The 26,069-nt window shown below is 38.7% G+C and overlaps 1 protein-coding gene across 1 annotated transcript in view; it reads left to right on the forward strand.

Annotated features, from left to right (window-relative positions):
• Positions 1-23,874, forward strand: part of LOC124804973 (N-alpha-acetyltransferase 15, NatA auxiliary subunit) — a 104,597-nt gene extending 80,723 nt beyond the window's left edge. The window contains exon 7 of the mRNA XM_047265364.1: positions 23,746-23,874. Coding sequence (XP_047121320.1) covers positions 23,746-23,874 — 129 coding nt within the window. The remainder of the gene's footprint in view (positions 1-23,745) is intronic.
• The last annotated feature ends 2,195 nt before the right edge of the window (positions 23,875-26,069 follow it).

Here is a 26,069-nt window from a genome sequence, read left to right on the forward strand (position 1 = left end):
GCAAAATCCCAGAAATACTGCACGCGTCATAGGTGACCAGACAAAAAGCATAAAATGCTCTCTTTCTCACCTAACGTAGTATTCTAATTACAAATGAGTGATGAAAATTCCTTACTTAAACACAGGGTAATTTTTCTGAGCGAGCTGTGTGTGATGCAGAAGCATGTTGCAGAGATTTCAATGTATTGTTGAATACTGAAGCCACTGAAGAAGGTATTATTTATAGTGAGCCATCTGGTAATCTCTTAGCTCCTTCCTTATCCAAATCTGAGAAATATTTTTCAGTTCTGGGGCTGTCATTTGCTATGTTGATAGTGAGTCATCAACAACAGGATCCATGAAGCCACCCAGGCCTCGCATTTTCTCCTCCTCTTTTATGATGTGGTATTCTATATCCCGCCAGCATTCAGCAATGACATGTGAAAAAGCTGCATGCATTAGTTCCAGTACATCTGGCAGCTTAACAGTCTTGTTATTTCTCGTGACAAACCCGTTAACTTGGCTCTAGACCAGTTCTGCTGGGTTCGTATTGTAATGGTACAGTGGCAAATGTAGAAATGCAGCATTTGCATGGTGTGCTCAGTGTTGTGAAAATGATTGCTTTTCATGTTTCTACAACACTTATCACTCTGGTTTGTGAGACACTACATCTGTGATATAAAACAATGGACATAGTCCAAATACAGAGTATTTGATTTTTCATTTTTGTCCCAAAAAGTTAAATTGTTATGTTTTCTTAATTCAAGGAACCTTAATTAACAATCTTCCATAAAATATCGAAAATTAAGAATTTATATTTGAAATGAAAACAGAAATTTCATGTGCAGTATTTAATTAGAAAGAGAGATGGGCATCATTCATAAAACAATGATAATAAATTTTTCAATAACGAGATGTAGGTATTTCAGATCGAACGACAAAATAGAAGACCAATGCAAGACTTGAACCACCGATCCATGAACTGCTCAAAGTTACGAATGTACTACCCTACCAAATCAGCTATATAACCAATGGGTGTTTATATCTCAGCTGTGTGAAATACAGCCCCTCGGAAAGCTTTGAAGCCAATTCTATTCTGTAAATTTATGAAAAACGTGAAACCTATTTCTCGGCACTTTTTAACGGTGTTCCACACATGCATTTCCTATAGAGCAGGAAGCAGGCTCAGCCACTTTCATACTGCATATTATCGGCGCAATGATCGGAGCACAACAATACAGAGACTGTGACTGTACACAACTTCAGCAGTAAAAACTACAAAGCTAAAGAGTGATTAAGAAAAACATTGATGGATGTTAATACATTAGAATATGTTAAAGTTTCATTTAACGTAACTAAATAATAAGATATCTAATACATAAGTAGGACCTACTTCCAAGCGCTTAACACCACCAATGTGCATATGCTATGCCTTCTGACCAATCATCAAGTTTGTTTGTTTGTTTACATCAGGTTTATTCTTATGATGAACAGAGTAGAGTTGTTATGGTTTATGAATCAATGCTGCCATGAATGAGCCCGTGGCCCTCTGAAATGTTCAGCGGAAACTTTCCAGATTTGTTTCATGTGTTCTGCATAATGTCTGCTTGTTTTTACAAGGCAAGCAACTCAATCACAGTACATGAGAGTTCCACATAATTGAGAACCAACATGTACGCTATGAAGGCATTGTTATAACTGATGCTATCTGGACATCATTATTTACAATTTTTGCTTAAGAGTTGACACAATGTTATTTATCAATAACATTGAGAATGTAAGGGGCACTTTATTGCATGTTAGATCTCTCTCTTTGTTGGAAAGCATGTCATTAGTCAAGGCTTCATTCAGTGGAAATGGGCAGTATTCACAAGACTATCTTATCACTGAGAAAGAAATCGTTGCTGCATGTAAGGTAGCGTATGAAAATGGAGATTTGTTTTTGAGAGTGATGGACAGCTGCTAGCTGCTGCACCAAATATCGATCCTCTGCAGGTTTTCCTTCTTTTTGCAACAGTCTTGTGGCATTGCAGGCTCCTTAGAGGCAACATCATCTCTCATGCAATTCCTCTCGGGGAGCTTTTGGCATTCCACTGAACTCGCATGGCAATCGATGGAGGGATGGACACCCTTTTTTTCCATGAAGCACAGTTGAGAAGGTTTAGAGAACAGGCATTTGTGACAGATTGCAGAATTATTCTACATAAATCCTCATGCATAGGGACTGCAAAGACAGTATAAGCCAGGGCTCATAAGGAAATAATAGGCAGTTGGTTTTCCCTTTCGTCATTTGTGAGTGGGTCAGGAGGGGGTGATGTTCGATGTATGTGTCTAGATGTAGGTATTGGATTCTTTTGCAGCTATGCAAAATTTACTCTCATTTTATACCTTATTTGACTTACACGGTATTCTTTCAGCTTTGTTTCCATGGTAAAGAATTGGAAATTTTTCATTCCCATGGCAACAACAGGTGCGTCAAGCAAGTATGCCAGTTATCCGAAACCTGGTAAAAAAATTATTATGTAGTTTTGTTTCTTCAATAACAATATATTTTTCCTGCATATTAATTGTGCTTTATAAGAGTTGTACCTCAGTGATGACACTAATAGTTACCTCATTGCTTTAGCATTTTTCAGAAATTATAGAAGACCAGTTTGACTTCCACACGTATTGCATGCGTAAGATGACACTTCGTTCGTATGTGGGGCTGCTGCGGTTAGAGGATGTCCTGCGATCACATCCATTCTACTTTAAGGCTGCTCGGTGTGCGATTGAAGTATACCTGCGTCTCCATGATAAACCACTTCAAGATGAAACTTCCGAACAGGAAATGAACACAGGTAGGAAATGTCATGCTTTTACTTTTGTGAAAGAGAATTTAAAAGCTTGCAAGGGGTATACATACAAATTTAAATCCAATTTTGAAAGTTGCAGGTACTATAAAGGGAGGTAAAGTGGTGAGAGTTGTACTTACAGGATATCTGTCGAGTATTGACAGGAAATGAAGGGCAAACAAAAAGATAGTGACAGTCACATATTGAAATTGCAGAGATTAATGATTCAGGTGAATTACAGGTGTAGCCACCACTGCAGTTAGGATATACATTACTAGCAATCCTCCCAGCTTCACACACTTAGCATTAAGTATCTTCAGCTGTACGAGTTGTTTGGCATAGCAGCAATTTTGTTTATGTGCCACTGTGTAGAGTAATGAGTAAAATTCAGAGAAAAGCATTAGGTAACTGAATATTATCAATTTTCATAAAATGTGAATGATTTAAGCAATGCACGCCAGGAAAGTTCTCAGGTGGCACAAATGTTATCTGTTCCATATTTAATTGATGTTCAGAGTGACATTTTGTGGCAATGAAGGGAGTTGCGAGCCATCATCCAACCAAGTGTAGGGCCAGTTGTATACAAGCCATTTTCTGGCCACCTGGCTCCAAGGCCAGTCTGGCTAGAGCTTCATTTTGTGTGAACCATCCCTCATTTCCCTTCACACACCTTTAACATTAACTCTACCAAAAAAGTGAGTTCTTACCAGCTTAATATCTGATACGGCCTGCACCACAGGTCATTTAGGAAGTATGCAGTGACCTCCCAGTAGTGGAAGCTTAAGGCAGTCTGGTGCTGCAGTATGGCGACCTTCCCCCATCTACTGTGCGTAGAAACCTTCCTTGTGAATCAGTCATATCTGTTAGTGAAAGTATGAAAATCCCTGCAGTTGTTCATGAGATTACCTGGAGTGTACTGACAATATAAGTATAGGTGCACAAAGAACAAGGAGAAAAATGAAGGGTAAAGAGAGTTACAATTTTCTGCAGTTCTGTTAGCTCTCCAGTACTACTCAGGAGGGCCACATCATTTGGCTATTGAATTAATTTGGTAATCTTCTGTCAGCAAAAAAAGTGAGATTTTGGGAAAAAATTTGCCTTTTTTCCTCATGTGAACAAGTTTCTCAGTGAATTACAGTTTTAAACATATGATATATTGTAACTAGTCCTTTTGCTGCAGCCAGGATTCTTTTACTGTATATAACAATACGAACATGAAGGGAGGGAAAAAGGAATGAGGGATTTTAGAGAGAAGAGCTACTACTGCTGCAGCTATTAATACAGTTATGTCTGCAGGAGGAGCATTATAGATATATTTCTTTTTCATTTTGTGGCTCTTATTCATGTAGATCAGTCGCACTCCAAATTGTGTATTCATTAGGAGGTATCAAGAACTATTTCCAGTTTATTCATGTGTATACCATCCAGACCAGGTATACTGATTATTGAGGCTTCCTTGTGATCAAAGCAAAGCTTTCTGTAATTTTTGGTTCATTCTCATTCTTAGATTCAGTTCAGATCAGCTAGTTTTCATTCTATTGAAGTCAGGATTTTCATAGCCTTGGTGATAGGTAAATCTTCCAAGCTATTATAAACATTTTGTTGCACTTATCACAAAATATTGTATCTCTTTTAGAAAGATAATGTATTCTTTTTCCACATTGAACATTGCTAAATTTGGAAAGTTTACCTGCCAATTGATTTCGATAATACAGATATTTCATTCCTAGGTCTCCTAACGAGTTGGCAGTTAAAACTTTGTTGTAGTTCTTTTGATTCATTTGCTGTAGGTTAACATTTGCCTACTATTTCAAGAATGATAATTTAACTAAGCTAAATATCTACAGGGTGCTGCAGGAGGAGTGTTCAATATTCAGGGATATGACAGGAATGATCATTTGAAGCAAAATAGTATAGTAAACATGGGCTCTAAAATCCATACATTAAGAGCTGACAGCACTTCTTCGTTTTTGATATTTTGAAACAAATTTCTTCTACTGCAAGGTATTCGCTTTCCATATTGTGAGAAGTGGTAGTATGGACCAAAACAAGAAAAAAATTCAAGTTCTAAAGTGCATATCTTAAGAGGTTTCAGCTCTTGTTCATTTTCACTATAGAGAAACACATCTCTTCTACTGAAAAAAGTGCTCATAGCCCATATGGTGTGAATTTTAGAGCCAATTATGTGGAATTGCTTCAAATGATCATTTGTGTCATCTGCCTCAATATTGACCATTCCCCCTAGAACATACTGTATATTAATGAGCAACTAGCACAGGGCATGGTAACTGGGTTGCAGTTGCAGTTGCTTCCAGAGGCAACTAACATTTGGTTCTCAATATTTCACATAATTAATAATTGAATTTAAAAATTCAAAATGCTGTTATCATCTACTCTTGTACAATCTTGTTACAGTTTAACACAGTAAGACAAGTATTACAATTAGAAACTGTGTATATATCTTGAGGCAACATAACTTCTGACACAAAGATACCCAGACTACATTCATCCATTATTTGAGAATGAGAGCACTTGGTGCCCTTCAGCAAACTGTAAACACAATGTCAGGTCTTTACCAAACTTTTTCTCACTGATAATCCCAGTAAATGATGAGAGAAAAAACTTTTATCATTTACTGCTTTTTTGTTCGTGCAGTCAGACTTCAGCATCTAGCCTGGCATTCTGATTTATTACTTCTTCACTGCTATCTCTATTTGCAACACATTTTGTAGACAGAATCCACATATACCACAGAATGTACCTGTAAAATCATACACTGAAGAGTCAAAGAAACTGGTACACCCGCCTAATATCTAGGGCCCCCACGAGCACACACAAGTGCCGCAGCACAGCATGACGTGGACTTGACTAATGTCAAATAGTGCTGGAGGGAATTGAAACCATGAATCCTGCAGGGCTGTCCATAAATCCATAAGAGTATGAGGGGGTTGAGATCTCTTCTGAACAGCACGTTGCAAGGCATCCCAGATATGCTCAATAATGTTCATGTCAGGGGAGTTTGATGACTAGCAGAAGTGTTTAAACTCAGAAGAGTGTTCCTGGAGCCACTTTGCAGCAATTCTGGACATGTGGGATGTCATATTGTCCTGCTGAAATTGTCTAAGTCCGTTGGAGTGCCCAAAAAACATAAATGGATGCAGGTGATCAGACAGGATGCTTACGTATGTGTCATGTGTCAGAGTCATATCTAGATGTATCAGGGGCCCCATATCACTCCAACTGCACACGCCCCACACCTTTACAGTCTCCACCAGCATCAACAGTCTCCTGTTGACTTGCAGGGTCCAAGGATCCATGAGGTTGTCTCCATATCCGTACACATCTATCCGCTCGATACAATTTGAAATGAGACTCATCCGACAAGTTGAACGATTCTCTTCAGTCATTGTTGGTCCTGTTGTTGCAGGATCTTTTTTCTGGCCGCAGCAATGTCGGAGATTGGATGTTTTACTGGATTCCTGATATTCACAGTACACTTGTGAAATGGTCATAAGGGAAAATCCCCACTTCATCAATACCTCGGAGATGTTGTGTCCCGTTGCTCATGTGCCGACTATAACACGACTTTCAAACTCACTCGTCACAGTAGCAGCAGTAACCAATCTAGCAACTGCGCCAGGCGTTGCCGACTGCAATGCTGTATTCTGCCTGTTTATATATCTCTTCATTTAAATACACATGCCTATATCAGTTTCTTTGGAACTTCAGTGTATCATTGTACAACACCTGGCTTGAATGATAAGAAATCTAAACATTGAGATGCATGAAACAGTAACAAATTATTGAGACTATAAATGTTTGACAATGACAGCATGTAGCAATTTCCAACAAATTTAAAACATAGTTTTCCTTGCTTACATACTTAGCATCAAGTATTTAACACAATAGTCAATCATTTATAAAGTAATCAGAAGTCTGAAGCTGTTTTACACATGGGAGATTGATTCTTTACAGAATTGGGGATTTATTGGTTGCTCAGGACTGACAGTATAGTCTCTGAATACTTTCGTATTTCTGATTTAACAACTTTTCATTTATTCTAATATGAGCAATAATTGTTCTATCCTTCTCGCCAACCATGTGTATTTATGTGGGTCACACTTCCTGAAAAAGTTGTTAATTATTTCCTGTTAATTTGAGCAGTGTTTCTTGTTGCTATTAACAGCGTTCTCTCCAAAGATTCCTCCACACACTGAGATAAGTTGAGCTTCTGCCAATTGCGGTGATAAAGTCACCTATTAACTTTGTCATCATTTTTATTGCAAGAAGTTAATATCCCCTGCAACAGCTGGTAGAAAATTGGTGTTAGTATTTTTTTCACAGCAGTAGAACTTTTATGAAGCATAAACTCTAATAACTGACAGGAAGTATCCATCATGTTTCAGCCAGATACTTATTACTTGGTCATTAAAGGAGCTACAGTCTTTTATGTTTGTGATATATTCAGGATGGATAAACCTGGCTACTCCTGTGATTGCCCTTTCAGACCATCATGCAGTTACAAACTAACGTACTTCCCTTTATCTTTTTTCTGGTCTCTGTTGTAGTAGCCATATCCATCTTATTTTCTTCTGCAATAATAACAAGTTATCTTTAGCTGGAGCGCTCTCAGCTAGAAGGCTGTTCAAGCTATGGGCTAATTTTGGTAATGCAAGTTTTTATATGGGTAAGGACTTCTTGTGCAACCATTAGACTGCAGGTGCCCAATCCCAAATTTCAAACTTATACTGCGGATGTGATAAGATTAATGAATAGTAGATTTGTTTTAGAGCAGGAGTAGTTATGGTTGGGTGATGTTTCAATAAGTAAATCTTGCAGCTGATATGCCCTTTCCATGTGAGATGCTCATCCATTACACTGACTAGAAATTGACGTTTGTTAGGTTTTTACCTAACAACATATTCGGCACTATAACCACCTGAAGTGTATTATGATTTAACAATCCCTTCGTCATAACTTTCTTATTCTTAGTCAATATTAGTTCATTCACAATAATGTATTCCATAATCACATTGACATTCTCTTTATTGTTTTGCACTGTTAACTGTTCAGTACAGCCCTACCTTACAGACAGTGTAACATAAACATAGTTCACTTGCTAGTAGTTTTGTACCTGCATAATATTACTAGTAAAGAGACGTACAAGAAAAAAAGCAAACCAAGAAAATGCTTCAGTCCATTACTCCAAAATTGAAAATCTATTCTACCTTTTTAAAACATAGTTACGCACATTGTCTTCTGCGAGCTGAAAAAATCTAATGTTGCTATTTTTGCACAATAAGTTTTTTTCATTATTATTAGGCTATTATGGAATTTCCTTTCTTGTAGTTGTTCAGAGCCATTAAAGAAAGTCAAATGTTTTGTGGAATGATTTGTCTAAAAGTAAGAAGTAAAATATATTAGAGTAACATTTGACCTCCCCTCCCATGAACCATGGACCTTGCTGTTAGTGGGAAGGCTTGAGTGCCTCAGTGATACAGATAGTATACCGTAGGTGCAACCACAACGGAAGAGTATCTGTTGAGAGGCCAGACAAACAGGTGGTTCCTGAAGAGGAGCAGCAGCCTCTTCAGTAGTTGCAGGGGCAACAGTCTGTATGATTAACTGAACTGGTTTTGTTACATTAACCAAAATGGCCTTGCTGTGCTGGTACTGTGAATGGCTGAAAGCAAGGGGAAACTACAGCCGTAATTTTTCCCGCGGGCATACAGCTTTACAGTATGGTTAAATGATGATGTCTTCCTCTTCGGTAAAATATTCCGGAGGTAAAATAGTCCCCCATTCGGATCTCCAGGTGGGGACTACTAAGGAGGATGTCATTATCAGGAGAAAGAAAACTGGCATTCCGCGTATCAAAGCGAGGAATGCCCGATCCCTTAATCGGGGAGACAGTTTAGAAAAAGTAAAAAGAGAAATGGATAGGTTAAAGTTAGATATAGTGGGAGTTAGTGACGTTGAGTTGCAGGAGGAACAAACTTCTGGTCAGACGAATGCAGGGTTATAAATACAAAATCAAATAGGGGTAATGCAGGAATAGGTTTAATTATGGAAAAAAAAAGGAGCGCGGGTAAGCTACTACAAACAGCATAGTGATTGCATTATTGTAGCCAAGATAGACATGAAGCCCACACTTACCACAGTAGTACAAGTTTATATGCCAACTTGCTACGCAGGTGATGAAGAGATTGAAGAAATGTATGGTGAGATAAAAGAAATTATTGACATAGTGAAGGGAGACGAAAATTTAATAGTCATGGGGGACTGGAATTCGATAGTAGGAAAAGGAAGGAAAGGAAAAGTATTAGGTGAACATGGAATGGGGTTAAGGAAAGAAAGAGGAAGCCGCCTGGTAGAATTTTGCACAGAAAATAACTTATCATAGCTAATACTTGGTTTAAGAATCATGAAAGAAGGTTATATCCGTGTAAGAGGCCTGGAGACACTGGAAGGTTTCAGATGCATTGTATAATGGCAAGACAGAGATTTAGGAACCAGGTTTTAAATTGTAAGACACTTCCAGGGGCAGGTGTGGACTCCCACCATAATCTATTGGTTATGAACTGTAGATTAAAACTGAAGAAACTGCAAAAAGGTGGGAATTTGAGGATATGGGACCTGGATAAACTGAAAGAACCAGAGGTTGTAGAGAGCTTCAGGAAGAGCATTAGGAAGTGATTGACAAAACCGGGGAAAGAAACACAGTAGAAGAAGAAGAATGGGTAGCTTTGAGAGATGAAATTTTGAAGACACCAGAAGATCAAATAGGTAAAAAGATGAGGGCTAGTAGAAATCCTTGGGTAACAGAAGATAAATTGAATTGAATTGATGAAAGAAGAAAATATAAAAATGCATTAAATGAAGCAGGTAAAAAGGAATACAAACGTCTCAAAAATAAGATTGACAGGAAGTACAAAATGGCCAAGCAGGGTTGGCTCGAGGACAAAGTAAGGATGTAGATGCATATATCACTGGGGGTAAGATACATACTGCCTACAGGAAAATTAGAGAGACCTTTGGAGAAAAAAGAACCACTTGTATTTATATCAAGAGCTCAGGTGGAAAACCAGTTGTAAGCAAAGAAGGGAAAGCAGAAAGTTGGAAGGAGTATATTGTGGGTCTATACAAGTGCAATGTACTTTAGGGCAATATTATCGAAATGGAAGAGGATGTAGATGAAGATAACATGGGAAATATGATACTGCGTGAAGAATTTGACAGAGCACTGAAAGACCTAAGTCAAAACAAGGCCCTAGGAGTAGACAGAACTACTGATAACCTTGGGAGAGTGAACCCTGACACAACTCTACCATCTGGTGAGCAAGATGTATGAGACAGGTGAAATACCCTCCGACTTGAAGAAGAATATAATAATTCCAATCCCAAATAAAGCAGGTGTTGACAGGCGTGAAAGTTACCGAACTATCAGTTTAATAAGTCACGGCTGCAAAATACTAACATAAATTCTTTACAGACGAATGGAAAAACTGGTAGAAGCTAACCTTGGGGAAGATCAGTTTGGATTCCATAGAAATGTCAGAACACGTGAGGCAATACTGACCCTATGAATTATCTCTGAAGATAGACTAAGGAAAGACAAACCTACATTTCTAGCATTTGTAGACTTAGAAAAACCTTTTGGCAATGTTGACTGGAATACTCTCTTTCAAATTCTGAAGGTGATAGGGGTAAAGTACAGGAAGAGAAAGGCTATTTACAATTTGTATAGAAACCAGATGGCAGTTACAAGAGTTGAGGGGCATGAAAGGGAAGCAATGGTTGGGAAGAGCGTGAGACAGGGTTGTAGCCTATCCCTGATGTTATTCAGTCTGTATATTGGGCAAGCAGTAAAAGAACCAAAAGACAAATTTGGAGTAGGAATTAAAATCCATGGAGAAGAAATAAAAACTTTGAGGTTTGCTGATGGCATTTTAATTCTGTTGGAAACAGCAAAGGACCTGGAAGAGCAGTTAAACGGCATGGACACTGTCTTGAAAGGAGGATATAAGATGAACATCAACAAAAGCAAAACGAGGATAATGGAATGTAGTCAAATTAAGTCAGGCGATGCTGAGGGAATTAGATTAGGAAATGAGACACTTAAAGTAGTAAAGGAGTTTTGCTATTTGGGGAGCAAAGTAACTGATAATGGTCGAAGTAGAGAGGATATAAAATGTAGACTGGCAATGGCAAGGAAATCGTTTCTGAAGAAGAGAAATTTGTTAACATCGAGTATTGATTTAAGTGTTAGGAAATCGTTTCTGAAAGTATTTGTATGGAATGTAGCCATGTATGGAAGTGAAACATGGACGATAAATAGTTTGGACAAGAAGAGAATAGAAACCTTTGAAATGTGGTGCTACAGAAGATTGCTGAAGATTAGATGGGTAGATCACATAACTAATGAGGAAGTATTGAATAGGATTGGGGAGAAGAGGAGTTTGTGGCACAACTTGACCAGAAGAAGGGATCGGTTGGTAGGACATGTTCTGAGGCATCAAGGGATCACCAATTTAGTATTGGAGGGCAGCGTGGAGGGTAAAAATCGTAGAGGGAGACCAAGAGATGAATACACTAAGCAGATTCAGACAGATGTAGGCTGCAGTACATATTGGGAGATGAAGAAGCTTGCACAGGATAGAGTAGCATGGGGAGCTGCATCAAACCAGTCTCTGGACTGAAGACCATAACAACAACAATAACAAACAAAATTTGACACACTTTTGAATGATGTTTGAAATAATGTACAGCAATTCGAACTCTGAAGCAAAAATATAGTTGTCATTGCTTTGGAAATTCAGGTATTTAAATATTTAAAATCAAAAACAAAGAACTGTAGCAGTTGGAATGCTCGTACATCATTTACGTAGAAAGAGCACCAAGTTGTTTGATTGGGACTGCTCTCTGATTTAGATTCCAGTTTATTCTACTTTGTACATTACATTCTTTTTTAACAGGGAAAGTGAGTGAGCAAGAACAATGATGTTGACAAAACCTGTAAGAGAAACATTGTTTCTTGTGTCACAAGCAATCACTTTCCTTATATTTGAAGAATTCCATATTGAAAATTTTTTTAGACTGAGAAGTAGTTTAAATTTTTCTACACCTTCAGGCAATGACAAATGTAAAGGCCAAACAACAGTAGACTACGCGGTCTACAATATTTACCCTACAAATATCCTTTAGTTCTTCTTAAAATTCTTTGATTTTAAGTTAGACATTGAACTTTAAATTTTCAATCAGCACCACATCTGTTGTACATTATTTCAAGCTTCATTCAAATATACTTCAAATATTTCTCTAATCTATTTTATTTCTTACTTTTAGACAAATGATTTGATCCCCCCATATCTCACACCCTCTCCTTCACCACCCATTATTGAAAGTATATAGATCAAGAGAAAGCAAGTCAGCTGTATATTGAGAATTTGAAGTTCAATGTTTACCTTAGAATTTTAGAAAGTGCTAGGGACTATTTGACTACTGGATTTTTCTCAGTTATCCTGATTACTTTCAAGCAGTTAAATGTTTTCCAGAATAAATTTCCACTTTGCAGCAAAGTGTGCACTGATTTGAAACTTCCTGGCAGACCAAAACTGTGTGCCGGACCAGGACTCTAACCTTGGACCTTGGCATTTCACAGGCAAGTGCTCCATTGATTGAGCTATCCAAGCACGACTTGTGACTGCCCTTGCAACTTTACTCCCACCACTACCTCATCTCCTGCCTTCTGGTTATATCCTTTCTTCCAGAGATGCTAGTTCTGCAAGTTATGCAGGAGAACTTCTGTGAAATTTAGAAAGCAGGAGATGAGGTTCTGGCAGAAGTAAAACTGTCAGGGCAGATCCTGAGTCACGTTTGGGTAATTCAGTTAGTAGAACACTTGCCCATAAAGGGCAAAGGTCCCATGTGAGAGTCCTGACCTGGCACACCAGTTTTAAGCTGTTAGAAAGTTTCAAATTGTTTTTTGCAAAAATAGACTTCAGGCTGATCACTTTGATGCCCCTATTCTCCATTTTCCACTTTTCATTTGGCTATTAAAATTCAGACAAAAATGCAGTGTATAATTTATATTGTTTTTGCTGCGCTCAAAAATTTGATCAAAAACATACATGCCTCAAGGCACAAGTGTGCAACTCATGATCTTTGATTTTGTCTTAGATTTGTGGGAGAAAGTAATTCAGATGTTTAAAAGTGTATTTTATGTTCATCTCACATTAAGTTCCATTGGTCACTTGCGTAAGCTCATTAGTGGGCAACAGTGAGAAGTTCTCAGATAGGACCATTGATCCAGCTCAAATTTATTGTCACTTGTCTACAACCTAAGGTGAAAGACACAAAGATATTTTTGCTCAGCACAACTCCTTCCCCACCCTCTCCCCTCCCTCCCTTGCCTGTTTTTGAGAAAATCTCCTCTAATATGCCTGACATACAATTGGCTCAGATTGATGGGATCAGTAGATAATGGAAAATTGATAATTTTTATTATCCTATATGGGATCTTGTAACGCTTGTTACATGTCCCTGGGTATTGCTTGTCTGCGTCTTTGTATTTAATTGTTTGAGTGTGGAAGTGTGATCGTGCGTCCTGATTCTTCGGCCCACTAAGGTTCTTAGTTGAAGATTTATAGAAATCACGGAAAAGAGGACTTCAGCGATAAGAAGTATATGAATGTGGGCAGAGGGAAAGATAGATTGGTACTCTTAAGAGAAGTGAGAAAGGAAATAAAATAACTGGTTGGTAAGATTGAAGAAAGAAAGAGGACAGCCCCAAAGACAGGAAACTTTTCCCACCCTCCTTCCCCAGGATCCCCACTTCGCCGGTACTTAAGTGAGAAGCCGGAGAAGGTATGATGTTCGGCATCTCCTGCAGAACAGACATTCTCACCGTCACCTTTGAAGTCCCCAAAGAAAAGATCTTAGCAACTCCTATGGAACGGCAAATGATGAAGAACCAGTCACACTTGTTTGTGGGAGTTGTGTGAAGGGCGTGGTGTGTAGGTCATGTCTGTGCCTATGCTACCCACCCCTTTCAAAATTAGATATAAACCCTCCCCAATCACATCACACTTTACAAAAAATATAAAACATTCAATAAAAATAGAAATTATATACACTATAATCAAATAGTTATTCAGTTAGTCTCTTCACTCTATATTTCATACACATGTTCAGTTTATGCCATCTAGGTATCCTAAACAGTACCATCATATTATATCTCCTATTTGAATGTTCCCCTCTTAGTTTTAGCTCATGCTTAGAGGTTACTGTTTATTGTGACTCCTTAAATTAGTCATAATTGGTCTCTTTTAACAGTAATATGATAGGATAGCTTAAGGGCTATAAATAGATTACAGGATAGTCGAAGATTTGAAGGGAGTTTGGTGTAGGAAAACTAATGTGGAAGTAACACGGAACCCAACTCGGGAACCGGCGGACGTCACTCTGCCCATTGACACAGAACGTCAACGTCCCTGGGGGTTTTGTACATATCGTTTTATATCCTTAACATTATACATTCCCTTTCCCTCTCCCGTCACAAGATCTACTAAATATAGGGTTTTTTGGTGTACTATTGATTGAATACGATAAGGTCCTACGTATTTCAGAAAAAAATTGTGTGTTTCTTTTTTCAGTGCTGAACTTCGAAGGTGTTGTTTTACTAATACTAAGTCATCTATGTGGTATTCTGGGTCAGTTGCAGTTGCATTGTATTTATTTACCCTTTGTTGGGCGCTCCTATGTAAGTTTCTACCAACTCTTTCCTGAATTGCTTTGTGATCAGTAGCTTTTTGCTCTGGCCACGTCATACATTTACATTTAATTAGAAGTTCTCCTATAAATGGCTTGCCAATGGCTTCTATGGGCGTCATTCCTGTAGGTAAATGCAATAATTCATTTAGAATAAGCTCAAAATCTTTAATTCTTTCCGCCCATGAGGTGTGAGTGTCGTGGCAATAAGTACGGCACAACCTACCAATCTCTTTCATTACTCTTTCACAAGGGTTTGAAGATGGATTATAGTTGGATATTAAAATGTGTCGTATATTTTCCCAGGCTAAAAATTCCTTAACTTCATGGCTGGTAAACTGAGGTCCATTATCAGAAAGAAAACGCCTTGGTTTACTTGTAGCTATAAAATATTCTTGCAAGCTCTTGATCAGGGTTTGCACATTAGCCTTCTTAATAGGATATAGTCTTACATATTTCGACCAACATTCTATAAGTACTAATATATAAGCCACGCCTCCCTTCCATTTGGGTATGGGTCCAAAAAAATCGGCAGCTGTGAGGTCATGTAATGCTTTAGGAATAATCGGATACATCTTGTACTTTACATGGGTATTATTCTCGTTAGCTTTCTGACAGATGTCACACGTTTTAATAGTAGTAGTTACCTTACGTCCTAATCGCTTAAAATAATAAAACTTATTCATGTGAGCTATACACTTTTTCACTCCAAAGTGGCCATATCCACTATGAATGTACTGTATTAATTTAGACTGCTGTTTGTGATTTACACAGCCACCAATAGCTTCACTCTTTGCTGTTTCTCCAGAACAAGTTGTGATTTGTTAACTTCCACTCTTCAATTTTGTTTACCGGTAATGACTCTTATACACATGGCATAGATCTCTGTAAAATGAGGGTCATGTTTAATATTTTCCGTTATCGTTTGGGCTAACTCGTGTACTTCCCTTGCTGGATATTCTGTTGTTATAAAATTGATAGCGAAAACTACCCCAGGTCCTTCTGTACGTTGTAGATCTTTCATGTTTTGAGTTAGTCACGACAAAGCATCAGGTACTATATTCACTGATCCTTTTTAATACTGTATTTTAATATCATATTCCCAGTCTACTGTGTAATAATCTACTACTCATTATGAATGACAAAGCCTGGTGGTCGGTATAAATGTAGATTTCCGAACCCCATATCAAAGTTTGGAACTTTTGTATATTCCACACTATCCCTAGCAATTCTTTCTCGGTAGCAGTATAATTTCGTTCATGCTTATTTAAGCTTCGACTAATAAATGCTATAGATCTATGATCATAGGTTTCTATCCCCCATTCCCCTTGGAATAATTCTGCTGCAATACCGTAATCTGAGGCATCATTTGCTATCTTAAAAGGTTCATTCATTACGGTATGTTGTAAGATAGGCTTGTTTTAGTTTGTCAAAGGCTTCTTGGGTCCCTTGGTCCCAATTCCATGATATACCTTTACGTAATAATCTTAATAGTCTAGGGTTGTTCATTTCTTGGCTTTGCACATAGTGTCGATAATAACCTGCCATTCCCAGAAACCCTTTTAGTTGTTTAATGTTTCGAGGAGATAGACAGTTTTAAATAGCCTCAATTCTCTTGGGGTCTGGTTTAATGCCTTTTACTCCCATGATGTGTGCTAAAAACTTTAATTCCTGCCTCGCAAAGTGAGATTTGCTTAACTTTAAGGTGATATACTTTTCCTTAAATCTCTCCAAAGTTTTTTTCAATGTCCTACAATGTTCTTCCCAAGTAGGTGAAATAATCAAGATGTCATCCACATAAATAACTAGTTCTTTCAATAACTCTCGTCCAATAGCCGTATCAAGTGCTCGTATAAATACCGATACTGATATATTTAGTCCAAAAGGTAGTACATTGAAGTGGTAAGATTTTCCGTTGAACAAAAAAGCAGTATACTTTTTCGAATCGGGGTGTAACTGGATTTGCCAGTACCCAGCCGTCAGATCAATGGAGCTAAAATACTGGGCATCCTTAAATTTAGTTAATAATTCATCTATATTAACCGGACGATCTCTTTCAGTTTCAATATGACGGTTGAGAGTGCATGCATCTAACACCAGTCTCACTCCACCTGTAGCTTTTTTCACTGCTACCAAGGGCTTATTATAGACACTCATACTCCTTTCTATTATATCTTGATCAATCATTTTATTAATCTCCTCCCTAACCGCTTCTTTAAAACTTCTAGGTATAGGGTATGGTTTGCAAAAAAACGGGATCTCGTCCTTAATCTTAAATTTGCAAACATAATCGCTAATGGTACCCAGATTCTCTGAAAATACTGAATGGTATTTAGACAAAATTCTCAGTAAATCCATTTGCTGTTCAATATTTAACACTTCAGATTCACTTACTTTTTGTGAAAGTCTTCTTGTGGACATGCAGTATTAGTTAACTCTATCTCTGGAGACAACTGAGCTGACGTGGGTAATTGTAATCTTTGGTGTTCAGATGTTTGTTTATACACATCACTGTCCATCACAAACTTAATGCAGTGTTTATTCTCGGGTTCCCCCACATAAATACAGTTCTCGTCAAAATTTAGTATAACATTAAAATCGCTTGACCAGTCTAAACCAAACAATACGTCTCTATCTATGTCTTCTACTAGTAGCAAAGGTTGTCGAAACGTCATATCACTTATACGGCAGTGTGCCAAGGTTTCGTATTTAACAACTTTATTCTTCTTTCCAGTTATACCAACTATGTATACCCCAGTTACTAGTAAAACAGGTAAATTACTTTTAGTTTTTAATGTATTAAAGTATTCCTTAGAAATAACTGATACTTCACTACCAGAATCGATGAATATGTCTACTTTGTGGTTTTCTATCTCTCCTGTTATAATAGATTGTGGTGGCGTAGTTATTTTGTTCGTTTCCTCCAGCAGTAGCCATTCCTTGGTAGGTACTTTATGCATGAAGGAAACCTGTACCCTCTTATTTAGGCCTCTCAATGTATTTTGACGACCTGGGCCCCAGCCCTGGGTCCAGATCGCTCCACGTTTTCCTCATGGGTAGCAACCACAGGACGATTTCCAAATGATGGAAGTGTGTTACCCCCTGTTCCACAGCTGTTGCTGGGCACTAATTTCTGTGTAGTTACCAGACTGAGGTTGGACGTTAATGGTCCTCTTGAGCAACCCCCTCTATTTACATCCCTGCTAGGTCGATGGACTCGGGCAAGATTGGATTCATAATGCTTTGACTGATTATTATGATTCATATTATTCCTCCTAAAATTCGGATTTTCTTGTGCATGCAAGTTCTCGTTCCTGTCTTTATTGATTGCATCGAGTGCATCTGCAAAGGATAACAGTTCCTCCACTGTTTTACATCCACTGCATAGAATATCTTTTCTAGCATAAGTAGGTAGACGTCTTATTAAAATTCAAACTAATCCCTCTTCTTCCATTGGTCAAATGCCAGTCAAAATACTTGCGCATTGTACCCCCAGCGTTACTATAGTATTTAGGATCCCACAAATCTGAGATCAACTTCTCTTGTGCACTTGAAGACCAATATTTTTCCTTAAACTTTCTCTGAAAATCATCCCAGGATGTGAAGTTTTCAATATTTACTGTGCCCCATTCTGAATCTTCACCTTCCAAATAACCTATCGCAAACTCTATTTTCTTAGCATCCTCCCAACTTCTAGGTATGGCTTTGTTAAATGGTTTTAAGAAATGGGTGGGGTGTACCTCCCCGTCTGGTTTGAATTTAGGAAACTGTCTCGACAAGGCTGAATTTGATCCCCATTGCAAATCAGTTATCATGTCCTTATTTAATATAATATTTTGGGAAACTGTGCCTTTCTCTAGTTTCTCCTGCATAAGCTTGAATTCTTTCCTCAAAGTTTCTAAGTCTTTCTTGGTGTTATCTAAATCGGAAGTTACTATAGGCGAAAAGGTATCAACACTTAGTTTCTCTTCAACCTTTTGTCCTATTAATTCTTCTACTTGTTCTTCTAAGCCATTCAAATTTATAAGCTCTGCAGTCATTAACTTTTCTTTGAATTTCTGTTCTACAGTTTCCACCCATGATTTGATCCCTGAAATTTGTGCCTTTACTAGGGGGATCAACTTATCTTGTTTCTGGCCATTGGTTTTTAGCGTAGTTATTTCTCGTTCGACCACATCAAATGTAACGTTACATACATTTTTCAAAGAGTCGTATTATTCGTTAAATTGTGTTTCCAAATTACTACATTTACGGTCTACATCATATTCTAATTTTTGAACTAACCCTTTCAGATGAGCTTCAGTTCTTTGTTCTAAATCCTTAAATAAAATATTTGTCTTTTCCCTCAGGGAATCAGACAATTCTTTTTTCCATTCTTGCATCTGATTACTTAGGATATTAACTTAAGCCTCTAGTTTTGTGTTTTGCAAATCTAACTTAGAGTTTAATTCTACCTTCAGTTCGTCCAGTTTTGTGTTCTGTGATTCAAACTGCGCTTTGATAAACCTCATTAATTCACTTAAATCTGGCCCCTGCTTTTCAATTCCCATAGCCCCAACAGACTCTACGGATTGATGTTCTTTTTCCATTGTGTTTTGTTTTGCCTTTAATATAGTTATCATTAAAAGTACACTCGCTTATTTCCACAACCCCCCACACTTCACAGACAATCAAAGGTTAGTAGTAGCTCAGGCGGCAGCGGCGGCATCAGTGTTGATGGACGGCGGCATCAGCGTAGGTGGACTACGGCGTCGGCTTTTGTGGACGGCTGCGTCGGCGTTGGCGTGATGCAACGTCGGCGTTGGTGGATGGCGGCGTTGGCGTGGGTAGACGGCAGCGTAGGTTTTTGTGGACAGCGGCATCGGCATTGGTGTGATGCGACGTCGGCATTGGTGTACGGCGGCAGCACTGTTGTTGTGCGGCGACATCAGCATTTGTAGACGGTGGCATCGGTGATTTGAGACTAACAGCAGCATTGTGCAATTTTCTTGATTCCCTTAATCATTTCACCATTTATCAACATGATATTTCTGGAATCGCTCTTCAGCCTCATTGTTATCGGTTGCTATGGCAACTCCCAACTGTTTTTATATTTTTTTAAGCTCTCTCTATGCAGCTTAAGTGTTTTTGTGGACTTACTTGTTGAAGAATGCTGGTTCTGCTTTCTTGCAGCGCCGATGTCTTCTGCTAGCACCGGACGCTTCTCCGAAGATTTCACTGCTAGGAAGGGCAAATTTTTCACTCTCTCGCTCTCTCTCTTCGTATTTATTTCCACTTTGTACAAAAAAGCAACTAAACTTTATGACGTAAGCCCACACATTACTGGGCACCCAGAATCAGTTAATTACACATTTTTGAACACAATTAATACATAAGATTTTATCGTGGCTGACTATCCATGTCCAGTCCACATACTCTCAACAGCAGTTCAACGTATAATAAAGAGTCACTATTTCGAGTCTCTCCATTTGTTTTTTAACAATACAAAGCTACATTACTCTTTGCAGCTGGCCACGGAGCTTCTGGGCCGTATTTGCTTATTCTTGGCAGGTTGCGCTGATCACTTGCCAGCGCCGACTAATTATCTCCCTTCCAGTTTCGCCTGCACAAACAATAAATGGGTGCAGTATCCCATGCTCATCCTTACACCCTGCTTTAAAATAACACGTATTCGAAACGGCTGGAACACAAGTGTCTCCAGACTTTCGTAAAATTGTGGGGGCCCTACAATCTGTGAAAGCATATTTTCCTAGAAATCAAGGAAAGAAACTTTTTTGATGTTGTTTATTTACCATTAATGTAAATGGTGTGCAACAAAAGCACTATTGGCATACCAACCAATGTATTTGGCTGGGAGCGGAGAATCTATATTTGATTCCCATGTGCATTCATTTTTTGTATTTGTAATTTTTTTTTTTTTAATTTGTTTCAACAGTAGGGTTAATAAGGTAAGCAAATCACTAAGGAATAATAAAAGGTAGGCAATTAAATTTCTCTAATGACTTGAATCAGTAAAGTATTAAAAATTTGATCTTGGCAACTTTACAGTGGTTCTTTCACTCAGTGTGTTAAAGTCATTCATTTCTTTCAAACAGCTAGATGGGTGGTACTTGCCATACACATCTTCGAAGCACATATGCTTTCAGAATCAAGACCATCTAATGACTTTCGAAGTTTGGCCGGAAAGAAATTTGGTTTACACTTAACCTCAGCCCCCCCCCCTCCCCCCCCGTGTGAGAGGGAGGGGGAGATTACTTCTGTTACAGACCACAAATACAATAGCATTGCCTAAAATGTTGGTGTTGATAGATGATGATGAATTATGCTGTGGATCGTTGTTGCATCTGTGCCATTGTACAGTTCCTTCTGGGTTTTGAAACGTGGTTTGGAATTTTGAGATCTTGAAACAATGTTTTTAGCCTGATGATAAAAATAAATGTCACATATCTGGCACGTAGTTTAATGGTTCAGTGGAATTACTTTTACTGTGGTAATTGGTTGACCATTGTCATCTATAATTATGCTTCCATACGTGATGATATTAGTTTATCTCTTCAGGAATCCAGTATTAGACAAAACTTATCAGCAACATATTGTTTTTAAAATGTTCTCAAGATATGTTTTGGAAATGTAAATCTATAATTTCACGTATTTGGAATAAGTGACAAAATTTTTTTGAAAGAGTTGTTTGAAATGTTTGCCTCTCCTATACATGGAGGACCAAATTAATCATTAGTTAGTTACGAACACAGGAAAACTTCAGGCAACATTTTTCAAGATGCAGTGATGGAATATTGTGCTGTGTATAAATGTGTTATTTTATATGTACTACCAGCTGTGACAAGGGTGGTTTTTTTTTGTCCCGAATGGCCCTCTTCACAGCAGTCTTATTTGAAATTGTTTTCATGCAACAAAGTTTAAAATTTTATTTCTTCACTAACTCATGTCGTTAAAGAAATTAATTTGCCTACCTTGCTGTTATTCGTTGTTGATTTATTTAGGTTATTGATGTGTGAGAATAAAACATCTACATCTACTTACATACTCTGCAAGCTTCCATATGGTGTGTAGCAGAGAGTGCCCTGCACCACTGCTTGTCATTTCCTATCCTGACGGAAAAATGACTGTGTATTTGCCTCTGTATCAGCCCTAATTTTCCGTATATGTTCTTTATGGTCCTTACACGCAATGTATGTTGGCCTCAGCTTCCTCAGCATTTGTCGAATTTTATTATTAAAGCATATTGGCTCTTTTCCACCCGTTGTCTACTTACTAGGAACATAATTCTCCAGACCACAATTTACAATCTGCTTACACTTTGCCCATAATTACTCTACATTGATGTTACTGGAACTAAGTGATGCAAATTCACTGTCGAAGTGAGATGCTAATAATTACTTATCTGCTCGATCTAGTAGAAACACTCTCATTGTCTTTTTGAGTGTTTTATTAACTTTTATAATCGTAGTTGCTATAATGACATCATGATCACTAATCCCCGTTTGCATATTGACACAGTCGATAAGGGCCAGCCTATTGTAGCTACAAGGTATAAGATAATACAAGCCAGAGAAAAAACAGGTTCTCTGCTTCCCAGCCAGATGCCTTGGTCAATACATCAGCGGCACCATCATTGAACAGAGTGTAACTTAAGGATGCATAAGTGGCAGTTGAAAAGTTTCTTTCCACAATTTGTAGGAAAGTATAATTTTCTCAGAAACAGAGGGTGTTGAGCCAGATCAAGTCTTTCATTTTAAATTGTATTCAAGCAGCCTGCCAAAAATGATCCACATTGGCTGGCTGTGTCTGTGGCCTTCACCTAGCAAGTCATTTATTAAGTGTGCAACTCATATGCAAACTTTGTCGATCTCTTCACTCTTTCATATTCGGATGTGACACATTTAGGAAGTGTTAATAAACTGAGTACTCTATGATTATGGGTGATATTTGCTTTTCTTCTTAGATAGTAAGTTTTAGAGAGCTGTTTCTACTTGATTCACATGTTGGGCTGTCTTACATCCCTTCGGATATAATTAGTCTGAAGTATTTGATGCTTGCTTGGAGTTTGGTGATTGGTGATTTACCTCAGTCATTTCCATCCAGATAGCATGTAAGGAACACTTACTCATACTGCGTTTCAGGACTTTTGCATATTTTTTATGGTTTATTATGTCACTGGATATAGCTATTTTTAGTAAATAACAGCATTGTTTGAAAATGCTATTAAATATGCTTACATTGATTTTTTTCCCAATTGATGAAAACTGTGTTCAGTACCCAGATTCGAACTGGAACATTGCGCTTCACCAAAAAGTCGCCTTGTACTGATGTTTGCAAAGTTATTTGCTATTTCTTGTTAATAATAACTGCGAATGACACGTTCCTAATGCACATATTTCAGATGTTCTCTGTCAGCAGTACCTTAGTCATAAAATCCACGGTGTAGTTGCACATGCAGTATTCATAACAGTAGTCATTAAATGTCTTTGTCTTATCATATTAAACCTACAGAGTTAATATAAAAAGCACAGTCTCCAACTGATACCCTTTTTGTGGCATCATCTGAAACTCGTGTCTGAAGGAAGCTAACTATATAGCTAACACTATTCCAGTTTCTAAAGCCCCCTCCTCCTCCTCTCTCTCTCTCTCTCTCTCTCTCTCTCTCTCTCTCTCTCTCTTTTCACATTCAAGTGAACAACAAACATACAAGCAGAACACAATCTGAGAAGTGCTGGCTTTGCTGCCTTTATATAGAGATATAGAGGAGGGCCATGATAGCTAGTGCATTGGATGTCGTGTTATGCACACTAGTCTTGTGATCCAATATAGGTAGACAATGGCGGCTGGTGGCCATGACCTGGTGCTGCAGTGCATATCCAGGTGATGCATGCAGGGTTATAGCACCCCTCCACTCGAGGAAAGGGTGCTCCTTTGTTGTGGGTGCTCATCTGCTATGGCCTCAGCAGTTGCTGCAGGTGATATTGGCAGCAGCTGAAGTAGATTCTGGCCCAGAATTGATGAGTAGGGGCAGAAGAGTCCATCCACATATACTCGCAGCACCCACCCCCTACCCTGCAACCATAAGGGATGACCAGCAATAAGACCATTAGGAGCATATCGACATAGTTGAACTGCGCTAACAGTGGAGGCATTGGCAATTCAGCTGGTAGATGCCAGGGACACTGGTTGTGAAGGGCCCGACAGTGCCAGCCCAGCCAGCAGTGGAAGAGTAAGTGGCGTTGAAGAATCACAGGAAGGACCAGCAGCATCTGTTGTGGTGTCAGATGCCTGAGGAGAGGCAGGCAGGAGTGAGTGATATCCACAAGGAAGGTGGGTCTGACCCCACAGCAGGAATGCTCCATGAGGCTGGGACAGACATTGTTGGAGGAGGCAAAAGCAGTGGCAGATGAGCCATGGTCGTCTGTGTGTTGCACGGTTCAGTTCATTGTGGTGACACATCGCTAGCTCCTCAATGGTCCACACCTTACAGAGGCGGCGGCTGGGCCAGCTTTGAACTAAGGCTGGAATCCTCTTAAATTGGTGACCAGCAGCCAAGGTCATGGAGCCAGGACCGAACACCTATAAGGGCTGCACCAACAGACACTAGTGGAGCGGTATGAACAGGTGCAGGAGGGTACATGGCTGACGACTACGGAGCATCTGGGCCAGACCCCGGTCCCTCACCAGTGAACCTGTAGGAACTCGAGGAGGGTGTCAAGACATTGAACATAGAAAAGTCCATGATATACTTCTTCATTTGAACCTTGAACATGCAGACAAGGCTCAGTCTGATCACCACCAGCACGAGCTACCTCGAAAGATTCAACACTTCAGCCAAAGATGGACAAACCTCTGTGTCAGGAGCCAGCCGAATGATGATGTGACGGACCATAGAATCAGCATAGAAATCATTATGAGCATCAGTAACAGACAGACATTTGTGACTGAGGTCATGGAGTTCGGCCGCCCAAGCCCAGTTTGACTGATGTGGCTGTTTGTAACATTGATAGAACTCTACATATGCTGCAATGATATATGTGCATTAATGGTGACAATTTGACAACAAGCTATATATTTTGTCAAATGAAAGTGACACAGGTTCCTGGAATGGGGCTAAAGGGCACAGCATCCTAGTAGATCTGAGGAGAAATATAAAGAAGTGACAATGTGTTACAGTTGTTTGCATCAGTGACTCCAAAGCCAAAGAGTGTTGCCAAAGCCACTTCTCATAAGCCTCCTAGTCTTCAGCCACATTTTCGCCATGGGTAAGAACCATCGAGTATGCCGGCGGTGTTTGAGTCTGCGTAGTCAGTGTATTAGAGACGTTAGTGATGGTAACTGTAAGAGCCAGATACTGCTTAAGGAGAGATTTGAGCACTGCCTACATGGACATGAGAGCTGATACAGCAACCACATATACGGAGCACATGGAAGTGAACGCCACACTTGTTGCCAATTGCTAGATACAAGCAATAGTGCATCAAAAAAAAACAAGAGTTGATTCATCCACAGTTAAGTAAACGATATAGAAAAAGTAAAATAAGCAGTAGAACACAATTGGAGGAGTATCGTTGGCTACTCTGTCTTTATACACTGGAGGGCTCCAGCAGGCGGTGCGGCAGATGTCATGCTGTGTGCACCAGTCTTGTGATTTGAAGTGTAGCATGCTGATGGCAGCGCATATCCAGGTGTTTCATACAGCTTTGTAACAAAAGCCTCCTTTTTGAGCTCAAAGTGTGCACCAGTATTCCAGAAACAGTTGACCTCGTATATGGGTTTGTCATTTGGTGTTTTCCCATAAATAAATCGGTTTGTCTTGCTTTCCATTCCAAAGATGTGTCTGATCTATAGTACATAGCTACTAAGAGGGAGGTGTAAGGAAAATGTGTATTCAGTACAGACACTGCTTCAATGTAGACATGATCTTAATTGTCCTTCAGTATTTCTGCATCTGTCTTCTTTACATCCGCATATCATCTAACACAGAAAATGTTGTGAGACCATTTGTTACTGATGCCCAGGAAAAAAAAATACACTTTCTTCCGGCGAATTTCAGGGAATAATATTAGTTACAGTCCCATGAAAGTCTATACCAAATGTATTTTAACGGGACATTCATCAGCACTATTACAGAAAAACTTCCGCCCATCGTGCAATAGTATATTTATATGTAATGGTTTTATGTATCACTTTCCCAGTTACAAGCCTATTCTATTACTCACTTGGCTTTTCAGGATTAAGAATTTAAACTGAAATCTTTGGATATCCCTGTTCTGTTCATAATTTCATTCATTGCTCTATTTGTTGAGCATGTGCAAGTCTCCCTTGTTATTATATATTTCTGTTCTCGGCTATTCTGATGAGATTTTGCAGTAGAAATATAATATTATCTCTCAGTTGGTGTAAGATCAATATGTAACCAACACTAGACAGTAAAAGCCATAACCCAAACAATATTTTCATTGCTTTAAGTAACAATAATTACAC

Source organism: Schistocerca piceifrons, chromosome 7 (genome assembly GCF_021461385.2).
Source record: "Schistocerca piceifrons isolate TAMUIC-IGC-003096 chromosome 7, iqSchPice1.1, whole genome shotgun sequence".
NCBI classification, from domain to species: Eukaryota; Metazoa; Arthropoda; class Insecta; order Orthoptera; family Acrididae; genus Schistocerca; species Schistocerca piceifrons.